Below are 22,214 nucleotides of genomic sequence, written 5' to 3'. Positions count from 1 at the left end.
CAGCTCTTTTCAACAGAGAAACATGAAACACCGGGTTAATCTTCCAGGACGTAGGAACCTCCAACCTAACAGCAGATTGGTTAACTATCTGAAGCACCTTAAAGGGCCCTACGAACTTGGGACCCAATTTTTTAGAAGGAATCCTCAATCGCAGATTCTTAGAGGACAACCAAACCATGTCACCAACAGCAAACAAAACCTCTTGCCGTTTCCTATCAAAGTACCTCTTAGATTTTTTGTTAGCCTCCTGAAGATTACCACGCACATCCGTCCAAACTCTCTCCAAATTACCGGAAAAACTCTCTTCCTCAGGCACAGCCGAAACCAATTTGGAGAATGACCCAAAAGACGGATGTCTCCCAGAACAACAAAAAAAAAGGCGAACACCCAGCAGAAGAGGATGTATGGTTGTTAAGAGCAAATTCAGCAAGTGGCAGAAACTCAGACCACCCCTCTTGATTGTCTGCCACAAAACAACGCAAGAACTGCTCAACATCCTGGTTCTTCCTTTCTGTCTGGCCATTAGACTCAGGATGATATCCAGATGAAAACGACAAATGAACTCCCAACCTGTCACAAAAGGCACGCCAAAAACGAGCCACGAACTGAGGTCACCTATCAGAAACAATGTCAGTAGGAACACCATGTAGTCTGACAATTTCCTTGACAAAGGCCTTAGCGAGTGTCTTAGCGCAAGGCAGTTTGATGAAGGGAACCAAGTGACACATCTTGCTAAAACGGTCCACGACCACCCAGATGACCGTGAAACCTTCAGAGGGGGGAAGGTCAGTAATAAAGTCCATAGCCAGGTGTGTCCAAGGTGCACTAGGAACCTCCAGAGGGCAAAGCAACCCCGCAGCAGGAGCATGCGAAGACTTGGATCTAGCACACCCAGTACATTGGCGCACCCACTTAATGACTTCCTTCTGCCATCCAGGCCACCAAAAACTGCGACCCACAAGTCTCTTGGTCTCAGAAATTCCTGGATGACCTGCCAACCGAGACTCATGACACTCAACAAACAAATCTCTCCTAAAGGTCCTAGGCACAAACAACCTCCTATAGGGAGTGTTAGATGGGGCATTCTCCTGAGCTTTAAGAATCTCATCCTCCAAAATGGAGTCCAAAGCAGCAATCACAACACCTTCTTGTAAAATGCTCTCCTCTTCCTCCTCAACACCGACCATGGGAGAAAAGCTGCGAGACAAAGCATCCGCTTTAACATTCTTGGTACCCGGGATGTAAGTAACGGAAAAATTAAACCGCGAGAAAAAAAGTGCCCACCTAGCCTGACGGGCATTCAAGCGCTTGGCAGCATCAAGATAGATCAGATTTTTATGATCAGTGAAAACCTGAATGGGAAATTCAGCACCTTCCAAGAGGTGACGCCAGTGTTCAAATGCGAGTTTAATCGCCAGCAATTCCCGATTACCAATATCGTAATTAAGTTCAGTCTCAGAAAATTTTTTTTTGAACAAAAGGCACAGGGATGTACTCCATCCTTGTTTTCCTGAGACAACACCGCACCGACCCCCACCGAAGAAGCATCAACCTCAACCAAAAACGGCTTAGTCACATCAGGCTGCATAAGGATGGGAGCAGAGGTGAACCTCTCCTTTAGAAACACAAAAGCTTCAATGGCCTCAGAAGTCCACTGAACTGCATTAGCACCTTTCCTGGTGAGATCGGTCAGCGGTTTGACAATAATAGAAAAAATTTTCATGAATTTTCTGTAATAATTGGCGAAACCCAAAAACCTCTGTATCGATTTCAAACCAATAGGCCTAGGCCATTCCTGCACAGCTTGAACTTTAACCGGGTCCATCTCAAAACCTTCACTGGAGATAATGTAGCCCAAAAAACTAATTCTCTGTACAGCGAACTCACATTTCTCCAGCTTAGCAAAAAGCGAATTGTCCATTGATAACTGTAATACCTAACGTACGCTCCGCCAATGAGACTCCAGATCCGGCGAATAAATCAGAATGTCATCCAAATACACAACCACATTTTTGCCGATTAAAGGTCTAAGGATGTCATTAATAAGATTCAGAAAAAATGCTGGAGCATTGGTGAGACCAAAAGGCATAACCAGATTCTCAAAATGACCCACAGGAGTGTTAAAAGCAGTCTTCCATTCATCACCCTCCTTCATGCGCAACAAATTGTATGCCCCCCGGAGATCAATTTTAGAGAACCACTTGGCCCCCACTAACTGGTTAAATAAATCAGGAATCAATGGCAGTGGGTAAGGATTGTGTACAGTAATTTTATTAATCTCACGAAAGTCCAGACAAGGACGTAAACCGCCATCTTTTTTTTTTACAAAAAAAAATCCAACAGCCACAGGAGACTTGGAAGGCCTAATGTGACCGGCGGCCAAGCTTGTCTGTATGTATTCCTCCAAAGCCTTTCTCTCAGGAATAGTAAGATTAAATAAACGACTTTTAGGAAGAGTCGCTCCAGGGACAAATTCAATGGTACAATCATAGTCTCTATGGGGAGGCAAAATTTGTGACTCCTCCTCAGAAAAAAACGCTCCAAAAATCCTGAATAGGTACAGGTAATTCCCCTTTAATCCACAGCAGCAATACGTCCGTTACAACACTTGTCATAACACTTAGGGCTCCAGGACTTAATTTCATTGGTAGACCAATCCAGTACAGGATTGTGCAATTTTAACCAGGGTAACCCCAATATTACTGGAGAAGGCAAATTATCCAATACCACCAAATCCAAATTTTCTTGGTGAATACCATTAGTGAGGGGAAATTCACAGACCTTATGAGTAACACTCTTCAAGGGAGAGCCATCAACAGAAACCACAGCAATAGGGGATGACAAAGTTTTAGGTTCTAATCTAAGTTTTTCCAAGAATCCCCCATCAATCACATTCAGAGTAGAACCACAATCCACAAATACCCGAAATTCAATTAATTCATCCTGAGCAGCAGTAGTGGCAGATAGGAATACTCCCTTAGAATTTAAACAGGCAATACGGGCATAACTGACCATTTTTTTTTCTTTCTTCAAACGAAGCTCACAGTTCTTAATAAAATGACCAGAATTTCCGCAATAGAAGCACAAGCCTTCAGAAAGCCTGCCCCAATCTCCATCGGCTCTCCATTGTCAGCACAGACCCTCTCAAGACTCGGAGCTGACATAGCAGAGGATTTGCTCTCATTAACCCTTGCACGCAGTCTCCTGTCCACCCGTATAGCTAATTGCATAGCCTCCTGCAAGTTTCCAGGTGTGGGATAAGCAATCAGTAAATCCTTAACCCTTTCACCTAGCCCTGCAAGAAACAAGCTTTTCAAAGCTGAATCGTTGCACCCACCTGGGCAGACCACCGACGGAAGTGAGAACAATATTTTTCCACATTACCTGATCCCTGCCTCAAACGTCTCAATTCAGACTCAGCAGATGAGACACGATCAGGATCATCATACAACAAACCCAAAGCAGAAAAAAAACTATCCACTGATCTAAAGCACGGATCACTAGGTTGGAGAGAGAAGGCCCATCCCTGAGGATCTTTGCGCAAAAGTGACATTATGAACCCTATGCGCTGTGATTCATCACCAGAGGATCCGGGTCTCAAATGAAAATACAATAAACAAGCATTTTTAAAAGAAAAAAAATCTTGTTGTTCGCCAAAAAATAAATCAGGCAGACGTACCTTTGGTTCCACAAAATGTGCTCCAGAACAGCTACTCACGTGTTGTTGGAGCTTGGCCACCTCCAGAGAGAGTCCCTGCAAGCGTTGAGCCAAATCTTGAACCGAGACCATGATGGAAAACTGGAGGTCTTTCCTTAGAGAAATTTTTTTTTTTTTTTCTTTTAGGGCTGGACTTACTGTTATGATCTGATACAGGGACTAAGGAAAGACAGGAGAACTGTCCCTACAATAGAACTAAACTAGATCCCTACGATGTAACGGGGAACCTGATCCTGCGATCAGACCCGCTAAAGTCCTCGGCTAGTCTGAACGAAGACCTATAGATATGAGGGAGGGATCCCTACAAGAACTAGGGACTGGGATAAGTTGGACACCTCCTAGCAGAAATAGTAGCAGTCAAAGACAAACACACAACAAAAAGCATAGAGGTAAGAAGACCTAGCAAAACTAACAGAGAACGGCAACAGAGCACCAAGCTAGCTCAAGAATAGTAAATACAAAGAAGTCCAGCAAGACCAGGAGGGCGGAGCCGGATTAAATAGGCAAAAATGGTCATGTGACCAGCAAACTAAAAAAAAACTAACAGGAGAGTTCTAACAGTATAGTTGTCTACCTTAAATCACTTTGAATGTTGCAGTCACCCATCAAAACAAATAATAAAGTTGGTTTCTTTTCTGAGCTGAATTAGGGGCTATTTATAGCAATCAAAAATTTATTTTGTATGACCCTTAATGTAGGTGAATCGACCCTTTAACCAGAAAGATCATGGTTATTAACGTGACCATGCAAAATATTTTTTTGGTCTTCCTCTATTTGGAGGTATAACTGGCAAAGATCCATTTTTAGGCAGTTGTAATACAAACTGTGTTTTAACGTTCATATTTAGCCTGGACTCCATTCTGTTCTACTGAATCAAACTCAGATGATTGTAGGGTTTTATGGTGATTTAGAGGAGTTTTCCATATTCAGAAAATCACTCTAAAATCACTCTTCACCGAATTTAGTTTGTTTACAAAAAAAAACTGTGCTTTTCTCATGATCCTCTGGTCTGGCACTGAATTTTGGTGTTTGTTATTGTCTGCAGCACTGATATCACGTCGATTGCTGCAGCCAATAAGTCAAATCCGTGACCGTGCCTGAGATAACGGCACAAACAGTTCAGAGCCGCTGAGCTCACTGATTGACTGCAGCACTGTCAGCGTGATGTTAACATAGTAGAAAATAACAGGCACTTGAAGCAAGAGCGGAGACTCAGCGATGGACCTGAGGAGGGTGAATAAGGCGCTGTTTTTTTATCAAACTGCACATGGCAACAGAAAAGCTCCCTTTAAGTTCCGTTATATAGAACCACTAGGCAGTTACAGTGGTGTGAAAAAGTGTTTGCCCCCTTCCTGATTTCTTATTCTTTTGCTTATTTGTCACACTTAAATGTTTCAGATCACAAAACAAATTTAAATATTAGAAAAACAAATTTAAATATTAGACAAAGATAACACAAGTAAACACAAAATGCAGTTTTTAAATGAAGGTCTTTATTATTAAGGGAAAAAGAAATCCAAACCTGCAGGGCCCTGTGTGAAAAAGTGATTGCCCCCCTATTAAAACATAAATTAACTGTGGTTTATCACATCTTTGGGAAGCGGAGTTCAATTTCCCCAGCCACACACAGGCCTGATTACTGCCACACCTGCTTTCAATCAAGAAATAACTTAAATAGGACCTGCCTGACAAAGTGAAGTAGTCCAAAAGATCCACAAAAGCTAGATATCATGCTGCGATCCAAAGAAATTCAGAAACAAATGAGAAATAAAGTAATTGAGATCTATCAGTCTGGAAAAGGTTATAAAGCCATTTCTAAAGCTTTAGGACTCCAGTGAACTACAGTGAGAGCCATTATCCACAAATGGAGAAAAAATGGAACAGTGGTGAACCTTCCCAGAAGTGGCTGGCCGACCAAAATTACCCCAAGAGCGCAGCGATGACTCATCCAAGAGGTCACAAAAGACCCCACAACAACATCCAAAGTACTTGCGGCCTTACTTGCCTCTGTTAGGCTATGTTCACACATGTTGGTTTTTTCAGAGTCACAAATCTGCAGCAAAACCTAACTCTTGCAGGAAATTAGCTGTGTCAAAAACGCAGGTTTTGCTGCATTTTTGATGCGTTTTTTTTTTTGTGTGTTTTTTCAGCATTTTTTCGCTGTCCTTCTGTCTCTATTTATGCATGTACACAAATTTCTGTGAAAAAAAAGTCATTCTGGTTTTGGCATAGTAGGGGAGGTGAATTGTTCAGGAATAGTTTAGACACTGGCAATGCATTGAGTTTGTATGACACTATTTACATTCACACTATGGGGTCTGCCATTCAGTTGCACAGGCATTGTTCAATTTCACATCTCACTGGGCTACAGGTATTGTTCAATCTCATATGTAGCTCAGCCAATGTTTACACTGTACACATCACTAATGTAATTAAACTTTCACTACTCATTACTTCCAATGGGTGAAAAACGCTGAAAAAACGCTGAAAGAAGTGACATGCTCTATTTTCCAAAAACCCAACCAAGGCACAAAATCTGCAACAACAAAAAAAACAAGATGCGTCAGAGAATTCTGGTTTCTCATAGACTTTGCTGGTACTGCAAAACGTAGCTGAAAATTTGCATAAAAATCTGCAACAAAAAACGCTGAAAAACCCAACATGTGTGAACATAAGGTCAGTGTTCATAACTCCACCATAAGAAGAGACTGGGCAAAAATGGCATGCATGGCAGTGTTTCAAGATGAAAACCACTGCTGAGCAAAAAGATCATAAAGGCTCTTCTCAGTTTTGCCAAAAAACATCTTGATGATTGTCAAGACTTTTGGGAGAATACTCTATGGACTGACGAGACAAAAATTGAACTTTTTGGAAGGTGTATGTCCCATTACATCTGGCGTAGAAGTTACACAGCATTTTAGAAAAGGAACATCATACCAACACTAAAATATGGTGGTGGTCTGGTGCTGTTTTGCTAATTCAGGACCTGGAATACTTGCTGTTGTAAATTGAACCATGAATTCTGCTGTCTACCAAAAAATCCTGAAGGAGAATGTCCGGCCACCTGTTCATGACCTCAAGCTGAAGAGCACTTGGGTTTTGCAGCAGGACAATGATCCGAATCACATCAGCAAGTCCACCTCTGAATGGCTTAAGAAAAGCAAAATTGCTGATAGAGAGCCAGTCATGAAAGTTATTTCTTTTTTAAATCAATATAACTTATTGAAATACCCAGGTGGAAGTTGTTCTACTGACACGACAAAATCACTTTCATGGAAAAATTACTTTCATGGAGGACCTGTCACTTGGCATAAATATGTTATTATGAAACTGATGTTTTTCGCCTCTCCATTCCTGGAATATAGCTTTTTCTTCTTTTTATGTCATTATAGTCTTGTTATCCAAGTGGGCGTGGTCCTCAACTTTTCTCTGTGAATGTCTTCTTGAGGGCTACACACAGTTCACTAAGAAGACCAGGTTAATATACAAGGAATATCAGGCTATATGTCTCAGGCATACCATGACAAAGAGGGGCCAGAAGACTGCAGTTTATGGTTTCATGAACTCCTGCACTGGTTAGAAGTACTTCACCATCATATTAAACAGCATAGTTTTTTTCCTTTCTAGCAATGCAAGGGTTAATCTGTTCAGTGGAAGCTCCTGGAGCTCTTCTACCTGGATTGTCTCAGCTGTTCAGTGTTGGCCACTCCCCTCTGCTATATATTCTTGCCTCTGACACTTAGAAATTGCCAGTGTTAGTTCCTACTGCCTGGTTCTGTAGTTGGAGGTGTAGTGTTTGTGGTTGCAGTTGGTGTTTTGGAGATTTGATCAGACGACTATTGCTTGGAGTTTGTGTGCACATTCTCATCCTCTCTTATTTGGTTTCTTCTTCCTTTAACTTCTCTGTGTCCCACTCTATTTGGTGAGTGTATTTTGTATGGTTGGCATTTTCATTTATCTCTGTTCATTTTACCTTGTTTGTCTGGTTAGTGTATACATACCTATACACTTCAGCTTTATACTACCCTGGGTGGAGGAAGGGACAGATAAGGGTTGATATAGGAGCATAGCAAGGCACGTGAACCCGGCGTCTCCAAATCCAGGAGTAATCCAAGACAAAGGGATAGACTAGGGCACCCCTAATTCTAGGGACCTGGTTAGCGTCCATAGTCCCAACACCATTGTGACACCATATCTCAGGAACAGAAAGGAGCAGGAACAGATGAAAAACAACACCAGATTCAGGAGAACAGAGTTATTTACACCAAGCAAAAATAAAAATAAAAAAAATACATATTCATGGCAAGTCACAGATCCTCTTTACCTAATTCACCAAAAAGAAAGCTTGATTAATAATTTCCAAAGAGAAAATCTGTGGATTCTGGAAATTCAAAAATAAATATATATATATTTGATAACCTTTATATATTTATATCAAAATACAATATCAACCCCACACACAAGCTTACAAAAGCCTAAAGTAACTTTTTTTTTATGTTCTTCACTTGAATTACATTGAGTAAAAAGATGAAAAACCTAACCTCTGCCCTACGTTTTCCTTCTACAAAGGCCAAACATGCTGATTGTTGACAGCCTGACAGATTTTATCGATGGCAGAACAAAACACCGTTGTTCTCAGAGGCTCAAACTTTAAATTTATAAGAACTTTTGAAGTCTTCAGAACAAGCCAAGATGTTAGTACATAGACTGAATGACATACATGAAGAGAAACCCTTGTCCCTTGTGGGTTTGTAAAATAAGAATAATAATAATATAGAAGGAAAAAAAACTACCAACTTAATAAACTGATTCAGTATTACTTTTTATATTTTTACATTGGTACTTTTATATTTGTTATTGTTTCTTTTTATTCTTCACCATCCCCATCATATGCAGAAAGATTGGCACGTGCATCCAATGTCCTGCACTAAAGAGATGACGGCACAGTGGAGAACAATCATGCCAAGGGACAGGACACAGATTGACTTTTTACTTATTACATTTTTAAATACTTTTTTTAAATACTTAAAGTTCCCACCAGGAGATTTAACCACTTCGCACCAGAGCCTGTTTTTGCCTTCGTGACCGGGCCAATTTTTTCAATTCTGACCACTGTCAATTTATGAAGTAATTACTCTTTAACGCTTCAACGGATTCCCCTGATTCTGAGATTGTTTTTTCGTGACATATTGTACTTCATGATAGTTGTAAAATTTCTTCGATATCACTTGCGTTTATTTGTGAAAAAATCGGAAATTTTGGGAAAATTTTGAAAATTTTGCAATTTTCAAAGTTTGCCCTTAAATCAGAGAGATATGTCACACAAAATAGTTAATAAATAACATTTCCCACATGTCTACTTTACATCAGCACAATTTTGGAACCAAAATTTTTTTTTGTTAGGGAGCTATAAGGGTTAAAAGTTGACCAGCGATTTTTCATTTTTCCAACAAAATTTACAAAAACATTTTTTAGGGACCACATAATATTTGAAGTCACTTTGAGGGGTCTTTATGACAGAAAATACCAAAAAGTGACACCATTCTAAAAATGGCACCCCTCAAGGTGCTCAAAACCACATTCAAGAACTTTATTAACCCTTCAGGTGCTTCACAGGAATTTTTGGAATGTGGAAGAAAAAAATTAACATTTAACTTTTTTCACAAAAATGTTACTTTAGACCCAATTTTTTTTATTTTCGCAGGGCTAACAGGAAAAAATGGAGCCCAAAATTTTTTGTGCAATTTCTCTTGAGCGCGCAGATATCCCATATGTGAGGGAAAACCACTGTTTGGGCGCACTGAAGGGTTCGGAAGGGAAGGCGCGCCATTAGACTTTTTGAATGTAAAATTTGTTTGAATAATTAGCAGACGCCATGTTGCGTTTGGAAAGCCCCTGATGTTCCTAGACAGTGGAAACCCCCGACAAGTGACACCATTTTGGAAACTAGACCCCTTAGGGAACTTATCTAGATGTGTGGTGAGCACCTTGAACCCCAAGGTGCTTCACAGAAGTTTATAATATTGAGCTGTAAAAATAAAATTTTCACATTTTTCCCACAAAAACGTTTTTCATCCCTTAATTTTGCATTATCATAAGGGTAATAGGATAAATTGCACCATGAAATTTGTTGTGCAATTTCTTCTGAACACGCTGATACCCCATATGTGGAGGCAAACCACTGTTTGGGCGCACGGCAGGGTTTGAAAGGGAAGGAGCGCCATTTGACTTTTTGAATGTAGAATTTGTTTGAATAATTAGTGGACGCCATGTCGCATTTGGGGAGCCCCTGATGTGCCTAAACAGTGGAAAACCCCCACAAGTGACACCATTTTGGAAACTAGACCCCTTAGGGAACTTATCTAGATGTGTGGTGAGCACCTTGCACCCCCAGCTGCTTCACAGAAGTTTATAATATTGAGCCGTAAAAATAAAATTTTCACATTTTTCCCTCAAAAAATGTTTTTCATTCCCTAATTTTACATTATCATAAGGGTAACAGGATAAATTGCACCATGAAATTTGTTGTGCAATTTCTCCTGAGTACGCCGATACCCCATATGTGGAGGAAACCACTGCTTTGGTGTACGGCAGGGTTCGGAAGAGAAAGGAGCTCTATGTTGGGTGGGATAGGTTGCAGACACCATGTCACATTTGAAGAGTCGCTGGCATGCCGAAACAGCAGAAACCCCCACAAGTGACCCCATTTTGTAAACTACACCTCTCAAGGAATTCATCTAGGGAAGTAGTGAGTATTTTTTAATTTTTAAATTTATACCATTGGGCAGTGAAAAAAGCATAATTATATTTTTACCACAAAAAAATGTTTTACCCTCAGATTTTACATTTTCACACAGGGCAATGGGTAAAAATGGTGCCGAAATGTGTCACACAATTTCTTCTAAAAGTGGCAATACCCCATATGTGGCTGTATCGTACCGCTCAGCCATACGGCGAGATCTGGGGGGGACGGAGTGCTATTTGACAATTGGAGAACAAATTATTGTAGAATAGGTATTTGGATTTGGGAGCACAAAATTTTCTGAATTTCTTTTGGGGGGCAAGGGCCATTTCGCTTTTCCAGAGCCTTTCTGCTGCCAGTAACTTGGAAGTCCCTTATATTTTTAACAGATGACGGACCTGAGTGGGGACTAGCTTTTTTTGAGGACTGAGTTGAAGCTTTTATTGGGAACATTTTATGTAACATTTATCCGGCGCTCTAGGCTGAGCACTTACATCGGTGTTTCCATCTAAATTTCCAAGTGATGTAATTCAGATGAAACCCCTGCGGGATCCATTCACTGTAATGAGGCAGCAGAGTTACTCTGGACTCCGTCTGGCCTCTGTTTAGCGGTGTCCTTTTTTTCAGAAGTGCACAAAACTGTGGCCAACCGCACTTTTATGCACGCCTAAAACAAATGACACCGTGGGCTCACAGGCCAGACGGCATCCACAGTGGCCTATATCTGCCTCATTACAGGGAATCTTCCTTCATAGGTTCCGTCTGAATCACGTATTTCAGAGATTTACACGGAAACTCTGGTGTAAGTGCTCAGCGCAGAGCGCAGGATAAATGTGGGCAGAGCCTTACTGCGATCTTTGGGAGACATAATAAACAAATCAGTAGCAGGTGAAGAATTGGTTTTATTTATTTTTTACGCCGTTCCTAGTGTGATATAACTGATTAGATTACTTTATTCTTCGGGTCGGTGCGATTACAGAGATACCAGATTTATATCGGGTTTTTATGACTGACAGCTGTCACACACTAAGACGCTTTTTTTTGCAAAATCTAGTTTTTGCATCACCATATTTTGAGAGCTATAATTTTTCCATATTTCGGCCGACAGAGTCATGTGATGGCTTGTTTTTTGCGGGACGAGTTGACATTTTTATTGGTACCATTTTTGGGTACGTGACATTTTTTGATCGCTTTCTATTCCATTTTTTGGGAGGTAAAATTAACAAAAACCAACAATTCAGGAATTGTTTTTTGAGGGGTTTTTTTTATGTCATTCAGCGTGTGGTAAAAGTGATCAGGCAGCGTTATTCTTCAGGTCAGTACATTTACAGCGATACTACACTTACTGTATATTTTTTTAATGTTTTGGCGCTTTTACACAATAAAACAATTTTATAGAAAATATATTTTTTTTGCATTGCTTTATTCTGAGCACTATAACTTTTTTATTTTTCGGCTGATGGAGCTGTATGATGGCTTTTTTTTTGCGGAACAAGATGACGTTTTCAGTGGTACCATTTTTATTTCCATTTTGCTTTTTGGTCGCATTTTTTTCCACTTTTTGTTTGGCGATATGATGAAAAAGCATATTTTTTTGCTCCGTTTTTTATTTATTTTTATTACGGTGTGCACAGAAGGAGTTAATTAGTGTGACAGTTTTATAGATCGGGTTGTTTTGGACGCGGTGATACCAAATATGTGTACTTTTTTTGGTTTTGCATAAATATACGGATTTATTGGTTTAATATTTTATTTATTTATTTTTATTTATTTTGTGATTTTTTTTTTAACAGTTTAAAAACATTTTTTTTTACATTTTTACTTAGTCCCTGTATAGGACATTAATTTTTATTTTTCTGATCACTGATCTCATGTAATGTAATAGACATGTATTACATTACATGAGATCTTTGCTCACTGTTTCACAGTTAGTGTGTCCTGCCAGGCTTCAGCTGCAGGCTGAGCCTGGCAGGACACCATATATGGCAGATCTGGAGGCGGTCATGTGACCTCCAGCTGCCATAGAAACGCCAGGTCCTGGAAGGTATCAAGGGTCGTCGGAGAGGTAAGTAAGACGACCCCCTCTCCTCTGTCTATCTTCTATATGCCGCGATCACTATAGATCGCGGCATATAGAAGATAGGAAAGGGTTATCATCATTGGGACCTGATCCAATCAGGTCCCGATGATGTCCCCTGTCAGAGCTAACGCTCTGCTTTGGAATCGCAGCGCTTGCAGGACCCTGGGGGTCCTGAGCGCTGCGGGACCACCCACCGTTTTTAAACGTCGGCGCTGCACAGAGCCCAGCAAGCGCCGACGTTTATCTACAGTGGGCCGTCGCGAAGCGGTTAAACATTATTTTTTAAATCATTTATATAATACACTACTCTACTAATGTATTGGAGTGTACTAAACCTAGAAGATAAGACCACTGAAAAACTATACAAATAGGGAAGTGCATTGAGATCCAGTCTCCGGCATGAAATCCAAAATGTGGAAGTCAACACAAGGACTATAGAATGGCAGACCATTCGGTAAGAGTGCATACAAAAAAAGGAGAACAACCCGACCATATGGCCCATAAGACAGTAGAAAGCAACAAAATATAATGACTAAAGATAATAATAGTTAAAATACCTTTATTAAACATTGAAACAATGGTACTCCATACAAGAAGAGAAGTACATGCGCAGAACGTGACATGTACTTGATACTAAAATTATATGATGTAATTACACAGGAAACCAGGCTACACTATACACCTGCCCTACGCGCATTGGGTGATTACTACACAGGTATGTCATTGCACATCCAGAGACATCCAGAGGCTTTCTACTGTCTTATGGACCGTATGTTCGGGTTATTCTCCTTTTTTTAGTGTACTAAACCTGCCTATCAGAATTATACCGATAGACAGGCTATTAGATTCTGCCTCCGGAAGACCCAGTCACCATAGTTAGGCATACACATTACCACCTCGTGATCATGCTGTGGTGGGTCGATGGGGTGTTGTAGGAAGGATGTCTGACAAGCTCCTCTAAGTGCCATGGTCATCAATGCCTGTGGCATCTAATGAGTTAACTTCACCGCCTGGGACTGTCCACCATGATCACTCCCTACTGCTGAATCCAAGCTTGGAGGTGGGAGTGAACGGGATGAAAAGGGTAAGCCCTTCCAGTTTGATCAAAGGAAAAACCTCCAGACATCTTTTCACATCTTAATAGGAAGATGAGCATCTCATTAGTATGTGAAAAGACAGTAAAGAGGTGGCTGGGTGTAGTATACTTCAGTGTTGACTGCTCTAGTAACAAAACCACTCAGGGTCTTCAGGCTCTATGCTGTCTATAATTTTGCTTTGCAAAAATAATGGTTCATAAACAAGGCAAAATGTGAGAGAACCCAAACTCATTGAGTGATATTAGATCCAATTTTGGGGTTATGCACAAGATTAATTATGATTCAGTACCACCTCCAAGTTGTATGAAGACATGAAACTGCATCTACAGGGGTACATGGGGCCTTATTGTCCCTCTGTATGTCCCGAAAATGAAAACAAAAATGTGCTTTGCTCGAATTGCTGCTATTTTACAGATGTGTATGAGAGTGCTTATAATTCAACAGTACACAACTGCAGCTCTTAACGGTGCCGGATTGCACCTTTTTGGTCCATTTTCCACTGTCATACATGATCTGTCATGTGTATGACACCTAAAAAAGGAAAAGTTGATTTTGCGAGACAAGTCTACTGTTTATTATGAGCCCGCCAACCACTGCAAATGAATAGATGTTTGCAACCCACAAGACACAAACAGGCTAATCTCTACTGTCACAGGGCTTTAGCAACGGTTAGAGCAAGAAGACCGCAGCATCTGAGGGCTCCTACTTCGACACCGAGAAGAAGCACTTCTCCTTCATTTTAAGACATGTTTTATTTCTTCTGGCAGAACAGGGGTTAAACGGCCATGTTGGAAATCTTGGTACTCACAGCTGAGCTCAGTTAGCCACTCCTTTTCTCTTTATAATCTGGGCTCTGATTTTAGTCTTTGTCAGAGCTAGCTTTTGCTGCATGGCTAACGGAGGGAGAGGAGTTATGAGAAGGAGAGTTGGAGGGATTATTAGAGACTGTTGTTTGGTTTGTATGCATGGTAATTCCTTATCCTTCTCCATTTTGGTTTATTTCCCTACCTTCATACCCTGGTGCTTCCCTCTTTTATATGTGAGTGAATATTTTGTGTGCCTGGAGTTTTCTGTTTACCCCTGTCTGTGTAGCCTTGTTTGTTGGGTGGGTGTTCTATGATGCACAGTAGTGCCCCCTTCCCTGGGTGGGAGAGGAGAACAGATGGAGGACTATCTCAGGAGTTAGGGCGAGGGTGGAGGCCACGGCATCCTCACCTTCAGAGGTATCCCGGGGAATAGGGCGAGCTAGGGCTTCCCCTAGTATTAGGGACAGGGTAGGAGCCCCTGTTCCCTGGTCAACAACCAACCGTGCGGTGACATCTACTTTCCGAATGAAGATCTTTTTCCAAATGGCCATAATGATGGACAACCCAGAAAGGATAAAGACTCAAGAAAAAGCATTCAAATCTCAATAGCAAGTAAATGACAAGACGCCAATCTCCTATATAAAGCATCTTATTACCTTTCTGGCAGTTTACAGAGTCTTCCATTAATGACCATCCAGAAGGACAGACACAAGAGTAAAATTTTGGAGAACTTGAGGACAACAAGCAAAGATGGCTGCAGGGGTTCGAGGCACACGGATTTTGCCCTGTGGAAATAAATGCCAAAATAACGTTATAGAAAAGGTATGTGCTTAATATACAGATAGAAAATGACAATGAATTAAAAAGTCTGCTTTGTTGAAGAACCATATGACAAAGCAGCAACCGTATTTCCATAGATTATTGAGAATATATTATTCATCATTTTAAAAATGGCCCTGCCATAAAGAAATTGTGCCAATAACAATTTAGAATTTTTCTTAAAAAAACATTACTCTTTTGATATTTTTATTTAAATGTCCAAATATATAAATATCATTTACAAACTTAAAAATAATACATCAAAATATGTCATAAAAATATTAAAATAAAATATGTTAAAAATAAGATTGGAAAGATGAATAAGTATGGTAGTTGCAAAACATGAATATTAGAGTTTTTACCTCCAGGCTGTTTGACAGGATGAACTGCAGAGAGCCCCATCGGTTGGTGAATATTATAAATCATGACCGTCTGGTTGCCGCCATGCCATTTATTGGCCCGAATGACCCGATTGGTATATCGGTCACTCCAATAAATGTAGTCTTCAAATATGGCAATGGCATGTGGATGTTGTAGCACCTAGAAGAATGCAGATTTCTATATAAACAATATATATAACACAATGGTGGATGCATATTTTACTTTTGCGCCTCGACCACTAGCATTGCTTATTATCTGTAATAAAGGATATTGATATTAAAAAATGTATTATTCCAGTGTAAAATCTAGAAGAACTTATACAATTATTTCTGGACGGAGACCAAAAACTGAAATCAAAAGTCAGCTGCTGAATGTATGCGACCAATTTGTGACCGACATCTGTGAAAAAACAATTGAATCATACATTGCTATAAATAGTGGCTCAGTGGTTAGCACTGTAGCTTTGCAGCACTGGGGTTCTGGGTTCAAATCCCACCGAGGACAACATCTGCAAGGAGTTTGTATGTTCTCCCCGTGTTTGTGTGGGTTTCCTCCGGGTTCTCCGGTTTCTCCCACACTCCAAAGACATACCGATAGGGAATCTAGATTGTGAGCCCCAATGGGGACAGTGCCTGTAATAATAATGTGATATTGCCTGTAAAGGAATATGATGGTGCTATATAAGAAAAATAAATAAAATAAGCATTTATCATATGTATGACTGGTTACACTCACCAAATCACTAGCCAAGACCTGCCTCCTGTTGTTTCCATTATAGTCACAGTAGTCAATGTAGTCTAGATAAGCATCAGCAAAGTAGAGGCGCTTAGTAGGATAATCAATAGTTAGTCCATTGGGCCAATAGATCTTCTCTGAAATGATAGCCGTTCTTAAGGTTCCATCCATACTCGACCGTTCTACTCTAGGATTTCTTCCCCAGTCTGTCCAAAACATTAGCCGGACACTGAAAAAAAAATTAAGGTTTACATTTGTGTGATTATGCCTAAAATTACAAATTATAACCGATAACAAAAAGAAGGGCTTGAATTTTGAAACATTCCTTTAGTATTCATTTGGGTTTCAAATTGCATATAATGAAAATTTGGAAAAAAGATCAAGTATCCATTCAATGATGTTGAGTGCATTGGCATATGATATCGCATTACCATGTTGTCTAAATTTGGGTGTTAGGCTTTTTGGTGTTCAGTGGAGTAATTTTTGTGCATAAGAACATAATTCCCCATGGACAAAGTGGGCAAATGATGACATTAAGGGCAAAAAGGCAACACCACTTACTTGTCACACTTTCTATTGGACAGAAAATGAGACCAGCACTGAATCTTTATAGTAAAAATGTATTTTTTTTGTACAAAGCCCTTCTAAAATAAACTGAACATCATTGAAAACAAGTTATTAAATAAGGTTAAAAAAAAATCATAAAATTTGTATCGTAAGCGGTAAAGGACCCATGAGATTTATTAACCACTGGTCAAAAATGTGTACTTTTTCTCATTCCTCAATATAATATAACCATGTAAATATTCTTACTCTGTTCTGGGATCCAAGACAAGTGCTCGAGGATTTGTCACATTCTCGCTGATGAGGACAGCCCTGTGAGTCCCATCAAGTTTGGAGACTTCGATTGTCTCCAGAATATAGTCTGTCCAGTAAAGGTTTCGCCCTACCCAGTCTACAGCAATGCTTTCCGTCACAGTGACACCGCTGTCAAAAATCTGTAAGAAAAGCAGTAAAGTCAATAAACATTGTATTTTCAGCTTCTTGGAGCATCACTGAATCTGACATGTCGTAGAAATAGATATAAGAATTCTATACAGACAAATATGGTAATCCAAACTATAGAGAATACATGTTTGATAACCGCAGTAATTCTAAAGGTCCCTTTAAAGGGAATTCTCCAGAGATAGAAAAAAAATAAAAGAAATAGAAAGTCATTAGAAATAAATTATTCAATACCTTTAATTAGTAAATCACACTTGTTTTGTCTACAATTGTATTCACTAAAGTATATTTAAATGGCCACAGTCTTGTTACACTAATAGAAGCCGGTCCTAGAAAATTAATGGGACAGGAGTCTGTGAGCATGTGCAGTAGGAAGCTCAGCAGCTGTGACCTGAAGATACCTATACCACATAGTGTCAAGCTATGTGCCCACGATGCAGAAATGCTGCATATTTTTTGCGCTTCTCCCTGGCAGGAAAAACGCATGCGGATTTTACATGCGTTTTTCCCGCCAGGCAGAAGCGTTTGTCAAGCGTTTTTGCATGCATTTCTGCATGCGGGTTATCAAGCGCTTTTCCAAGCGATTTTAGCATCACTAGGAAAAGTGCTTGACAACTTGTTCACACTATATAAATCCATGCAACCGGCATGGATTTATAGTAGTGTGACCAAGTTAGTTAAAAAAAAAGAATAAGAATGGTGAAAAATAAAAAAAATAAAGTTTATACTCAACCTTCCGATGTCTTCCCGGTGTTTTGTCTGCTCCGTCCAGTGTCTTGCACTGCTCGCGGTGGTGTGAAGGACCTGCGGTCACATGACTCAGTGACATCATGGCAGGTCCTTCACAACAACGCGAACATTGCAAGATACTGGACGGAGCAGACAAAACACCGGGAAGACATCGGAAGGTGAGTATAAACTTTATTTTTTATTTTAAATTCTTTTTTTTACAGTTTCTATGGTACCCAGGTCTGGATGAGAGTCTCCTCTCCTCCAGGCCTGGGTACCATCCGCACATAGAAACGCATAATATCCGTGTGTACAAATGTACTGACACGGATATTATGCATTTCAATGCAAGTCAATGGCGGCGATTACGCTGCGTGTCCGCAAAATTAATGGACATGCTGCGGATTTTTGAGCGCAACATAAACGCTGCGGAAAAATCCGCAGCATGGGCATTGTAAGTGCAGCTTGTCATTGGGGACCATGGGGGGCGGATTACCAAGCGTTTCCCAAGCGTTTATGCTGTGGAAATTCCGCAGCATAAACGCTTGTAAAACGCTACGTGGGCACATAGCCTCAAGCTATTTTCAGGTCACAACAGCAGCGCAGCATTCAAAAAGACAGAGTGTATGGACAGCAGTGTGAGCAGCCTCTTCTTATCTTAGAAATCCTTGGTTTCTCCAGTACCAGAATAGACACGAGTGGACAGCAGTGTGAGTGGTCTCTTCTTACCAAAGCACTCCCAGTATTTCCAGTTTTAGATCAGATAGACAGGGTTGGCAACAGTGTGAACAGCCGCTTCTAACCTCAACACCCCTGGTATTTCCAGTTTTAAATTAGAAAGACATGGGGAGCCAGCAGTGTGAGCAGCGTCTTCTTGCCTTATAACTCCTTGGTATATCCAGTATTAAATCAGATAGACATTGTGAACAGCAATGTGAGCAGCCTCTTATTACCTAACACCTCTGGTATCTCCAGTATTAGATCAGATAGACAGCAGTGTGAGTAGCCTCTTCTTTTTACAGCTCCCCTGGTATCTCCAGTATTAGATCAGAAAAACAGCGTGGACAGCAGCGTGAGCAGCCTCTTCTTTCCTCAGCTCCCCTGGTATATCCAGTATTAGAGCAGAAAGACATGGGAACCAGCAGTGTGAGCAGTGTCTTCTTACCTTAGAACTCCTTGTATTTCCATTATTAAATCAGATAGACGTTGTGAACAGCAATGTGAGCAGCCTCTTATTACCTAGCACCTCTGGTATCTCCAGTATTAGATCAGATAGACAGGGTGGACAGCAGTGTGAGTAGCCTCTTCTGTCTTCAGCTCCCCTGGTATCTCCAGTATTAGATCAGAAAAACAGAGTGGACAGCAGCGTGAGCAGCGTCTTCTTTCCTCAGCTCCCCTGGTATCTCCAGTATTAGATCATAAAGACATGGGAATCAGCAGTGTGAGCAGTGTCTTTTTACCTTAGAACTCCTTGGTATTTCCATTATTAAATCAGATAGACATTGTGAACAGCAATGTGAGCAGCCTCTTATTACCTAGCACCTCTGGTATCTCCAGTATTAGATCAGATAGACAGGGTGGACAGCAGTGTGAGCAGCCTCTTCTTTCTTCAGCTCCCCTGGTATCTCCAGTATTAGATCAGAAAAACAGGGTGGAGAGCAGGGTGAGCAGCCTCTTCTTTCCTCAGCTCCCCTGGTATCTCCAGTATTAGATCAGAAAGACATGGGGAGCCAGCAGTGTGAGCAGTGTCTTCTTACCTTAGAACTTCTTGGTATTTCCATTATTAAATCAGATAGACGTTGTGAACAGCAATGTGAGCAGCCTCTTATTACCTATCACCTCTGGTATCTCCAGTATTAGATCAGATAGACAGGGTGGACAGCAGTGTGAGTAGCCTCTTCTGTCTTCAGCTCCCCTGGTATCTCCAGTATTAGATCAGAAAAACAGAGTGGACAGCAGCGTGAGCAGCCTCTTCTTTCCTCAGCTCCCCTGGTATCTCCAGTATTAGATCATAAAGACATGGGAACCAGCAGTATGAGCAGTGTCTTCTTTCTTCAGCTCCCCTGGTATCTCCAGTATTAGATCAGAAAAACAGAGTGGACAGCAGCGTGAGCAGCCTCTTCTTTCCTCAGCTCCCCTGGTATCTCCAGTATTAGATCATAAAGACATGGGAACCAGCAGTGTGAGCAGCCTGTTCTTTCTTCAGCTCCCCTGGTATCTCCAGTATTAGATCCGAAAAACAGGGTGAACAGCAGCGTGAGCAGCCTCTTCTTTCCTCAGCTCCCCTGGTACCTCCAGTATTAGATCATAAAGACATGGGAACCAGCAGTGTGAGCAGTGTCTTCTTACCTTAGAACTCCTTGGTATTTCCATTATTAAATCAGATAGACATTGTGAACAGCAATGTGAGCAGCCTCTTATTACCTAGCACCTCTGGTATCTCCAGTATTAGATCAGATAGACAGGGTGGGCAGCAGTGTGAGCAGTGTCTTCTTACCTTAGAACTCCTTGGTATCCTCAGTAATTAGATCAAACAGAGTGTACAGCAGTGTGAGTGGCCTCTTCTTACCTCAGCACCTCTGGTATTTTCAGTTTTAGATCAGTATGTGCACTATTAAAGCATCTCCCTACACATTAAGGGAACAGGAGCTTCCTACTACAAATGCTCACAGTCACCTGTCCTATTAGGCATCATGGCGTCTTATTCAGGTAGATTCCCCCCGAATCTGCCTAAAAAAAGCACCACAGAAGCACCTCATAAAATGAGCATAATTGCTGTGTACATGTTCTGTTTTTGGCCATGTTTTTTAACAAATTCAGGATACAGAGAACATGAAGCTGTTAAAAGATGTGACATGCTCATTCTTCGGGTGGCTTCCACTCTGAAGTCGTCTGCTCTCTATATTTAACAATATAGAGTGAAAGCTGCCGGTGGCGATGAACGATGGCAGAAGTGCCGGGGAAAGCCACCTCAAGAAAGCGACTACTTACACTTTCTTGAAAGGGCTTCGCCTGGGAAAACTCGGCAGCTGTGCCAGCATCTACTGCACATAGAGAAAGCTGACCTAGAAAATTAAGGCTGTGTAACAATACGCCGGCCATTTTATTGTATTAAAATAAATGTAATTTGCTAATTAAAGTCAGTCTTTCCTTCCCGTTTAAGCTCATTATTCGAAAAGCAGTCCAACATCAAAGCTTGCATGGCTTAAGACTAATTACATACAAACTATTATAGAGAAGTATAGAATATAACAATAGAAGTCTCCCAATGTACTCAGGCAGGTCGCCTGCAAGACTGAAATGTTTCCAACATTTTATGTATTTTTATCTATTGATTTTTAGTTCTCATTTATAGTTACAGGTTTTCTGTACAACTTTACAGCATAAAACTTACAACTTTCCTGTCTGTCCCATTGATATAGGAGCTCCAAATTTTATCCTGCGACGTGTCAGACCAGTAAATCCGATTTGTCACAGAGTCAAAATCCACAGCCACTATATTGCTTCCATCCCTGACAACGGAGTAAATGTTGTGAGCTTGTGTGGTGATATTGTCAGCCACAATCTGGTTACGACTTGCCACCAACAGCAGCAGATTCCCAAACTCTGAAAGACAAGATAAGGACAATACACAAAATCATGAAAAACAATATATGATGTAAAAAATAAGAATGGAAGATAGTGGTGTATCTTAGACCTTACAGTAACAGGAAACGTACCAGAGGCTTTACAAGTTCTTCCATTGGGTTCTAAAATGTATCCCTCATCACAGTCACATCTGAAGGATCCCCTCTCATTATTACAGCTTTGGCTGCAGGCTCCAGGAATAAGGCACTCATTCATATCATCACAAGTTTTGGAGTCATTTAACAGCTGATAACCAACAGGGCAGGTGCACTGGGCTCCAAAAGGTCCTTGAATGCACCCGTGAGTGCAACCACCATTACTGTCCGTACAGCTCTCCTGATCTGGAAATACAAGACAAAACTATTAAATCCTTCAAAACAAAAAGGTACAAAGTTTGTAACTGACTCCTAACAACATTGTCGCTTTCTACTTTGAATCAATAAAACATGTCTGCAAGTGTATATATGTAAGGGTA

At 40.7% G+C, this 22,214-nt stretch overlaps 1 protein-coding gene across 1 annotated transcript in view; it reads right to left on the bottom strand.

Annotated features, from left to right (window-relative positions):
• Positions 1-22,214, bottom strand: part of LRP2 (LDL receptor related protein 2) — a 345,085-nt gene that overhangs the window by 106,675 nt on the left and 216,196 nt on the right. Inside the window, exons 26-31 of the mRNA XM_073646998.1 lie at positions 21,832-22,080; positions 21,507-21,718; positions 17,192-17,376; positions 16,379-16,607; positions 15,625-15,802; positions 15,100-15,228 (exon numbers count right to left, since the gene is read on the bottom strand). Of these exons, the coding sequence (XP_073503099.1) occupies positions 15,100-15,228; positions 15,625-15,802; positions 16,379-16,607; positions 17,192-17,376; positions 21,507-21,718; positions 21,832-22,080 (1,182 nt within the window). The remainder of the gene's footprint in view (positions 1-15,099; positions 15,229-15,624; positions 15,803-16,378; positions 16,608-17,191; positions 17,377-21,506; positions 21,719-21,831; positions 22,081-22,214) is intronic.

This window comes from Phyllobates terribilis, unplaced genomic scaffold (assembly GCF_046119375.1).
Source record: "Phyllobates terribilis strain yellow unplaced genomic scaffold, ASM4611937v1 Scaffold_9__5_contigs__length_417890890, whole genome shotgun sequence".
Lineage (NCBI taxonomy): Eukaryota > Metazoa > Chordata > Amphibia > Anura > Dendrobatidae > Phyllobates > Phyllobates terribilis.
Note: the sequence above shows the minus strand (reverse complement) of the source record. Positions and strands in the feature narration are given on the sequence as shown.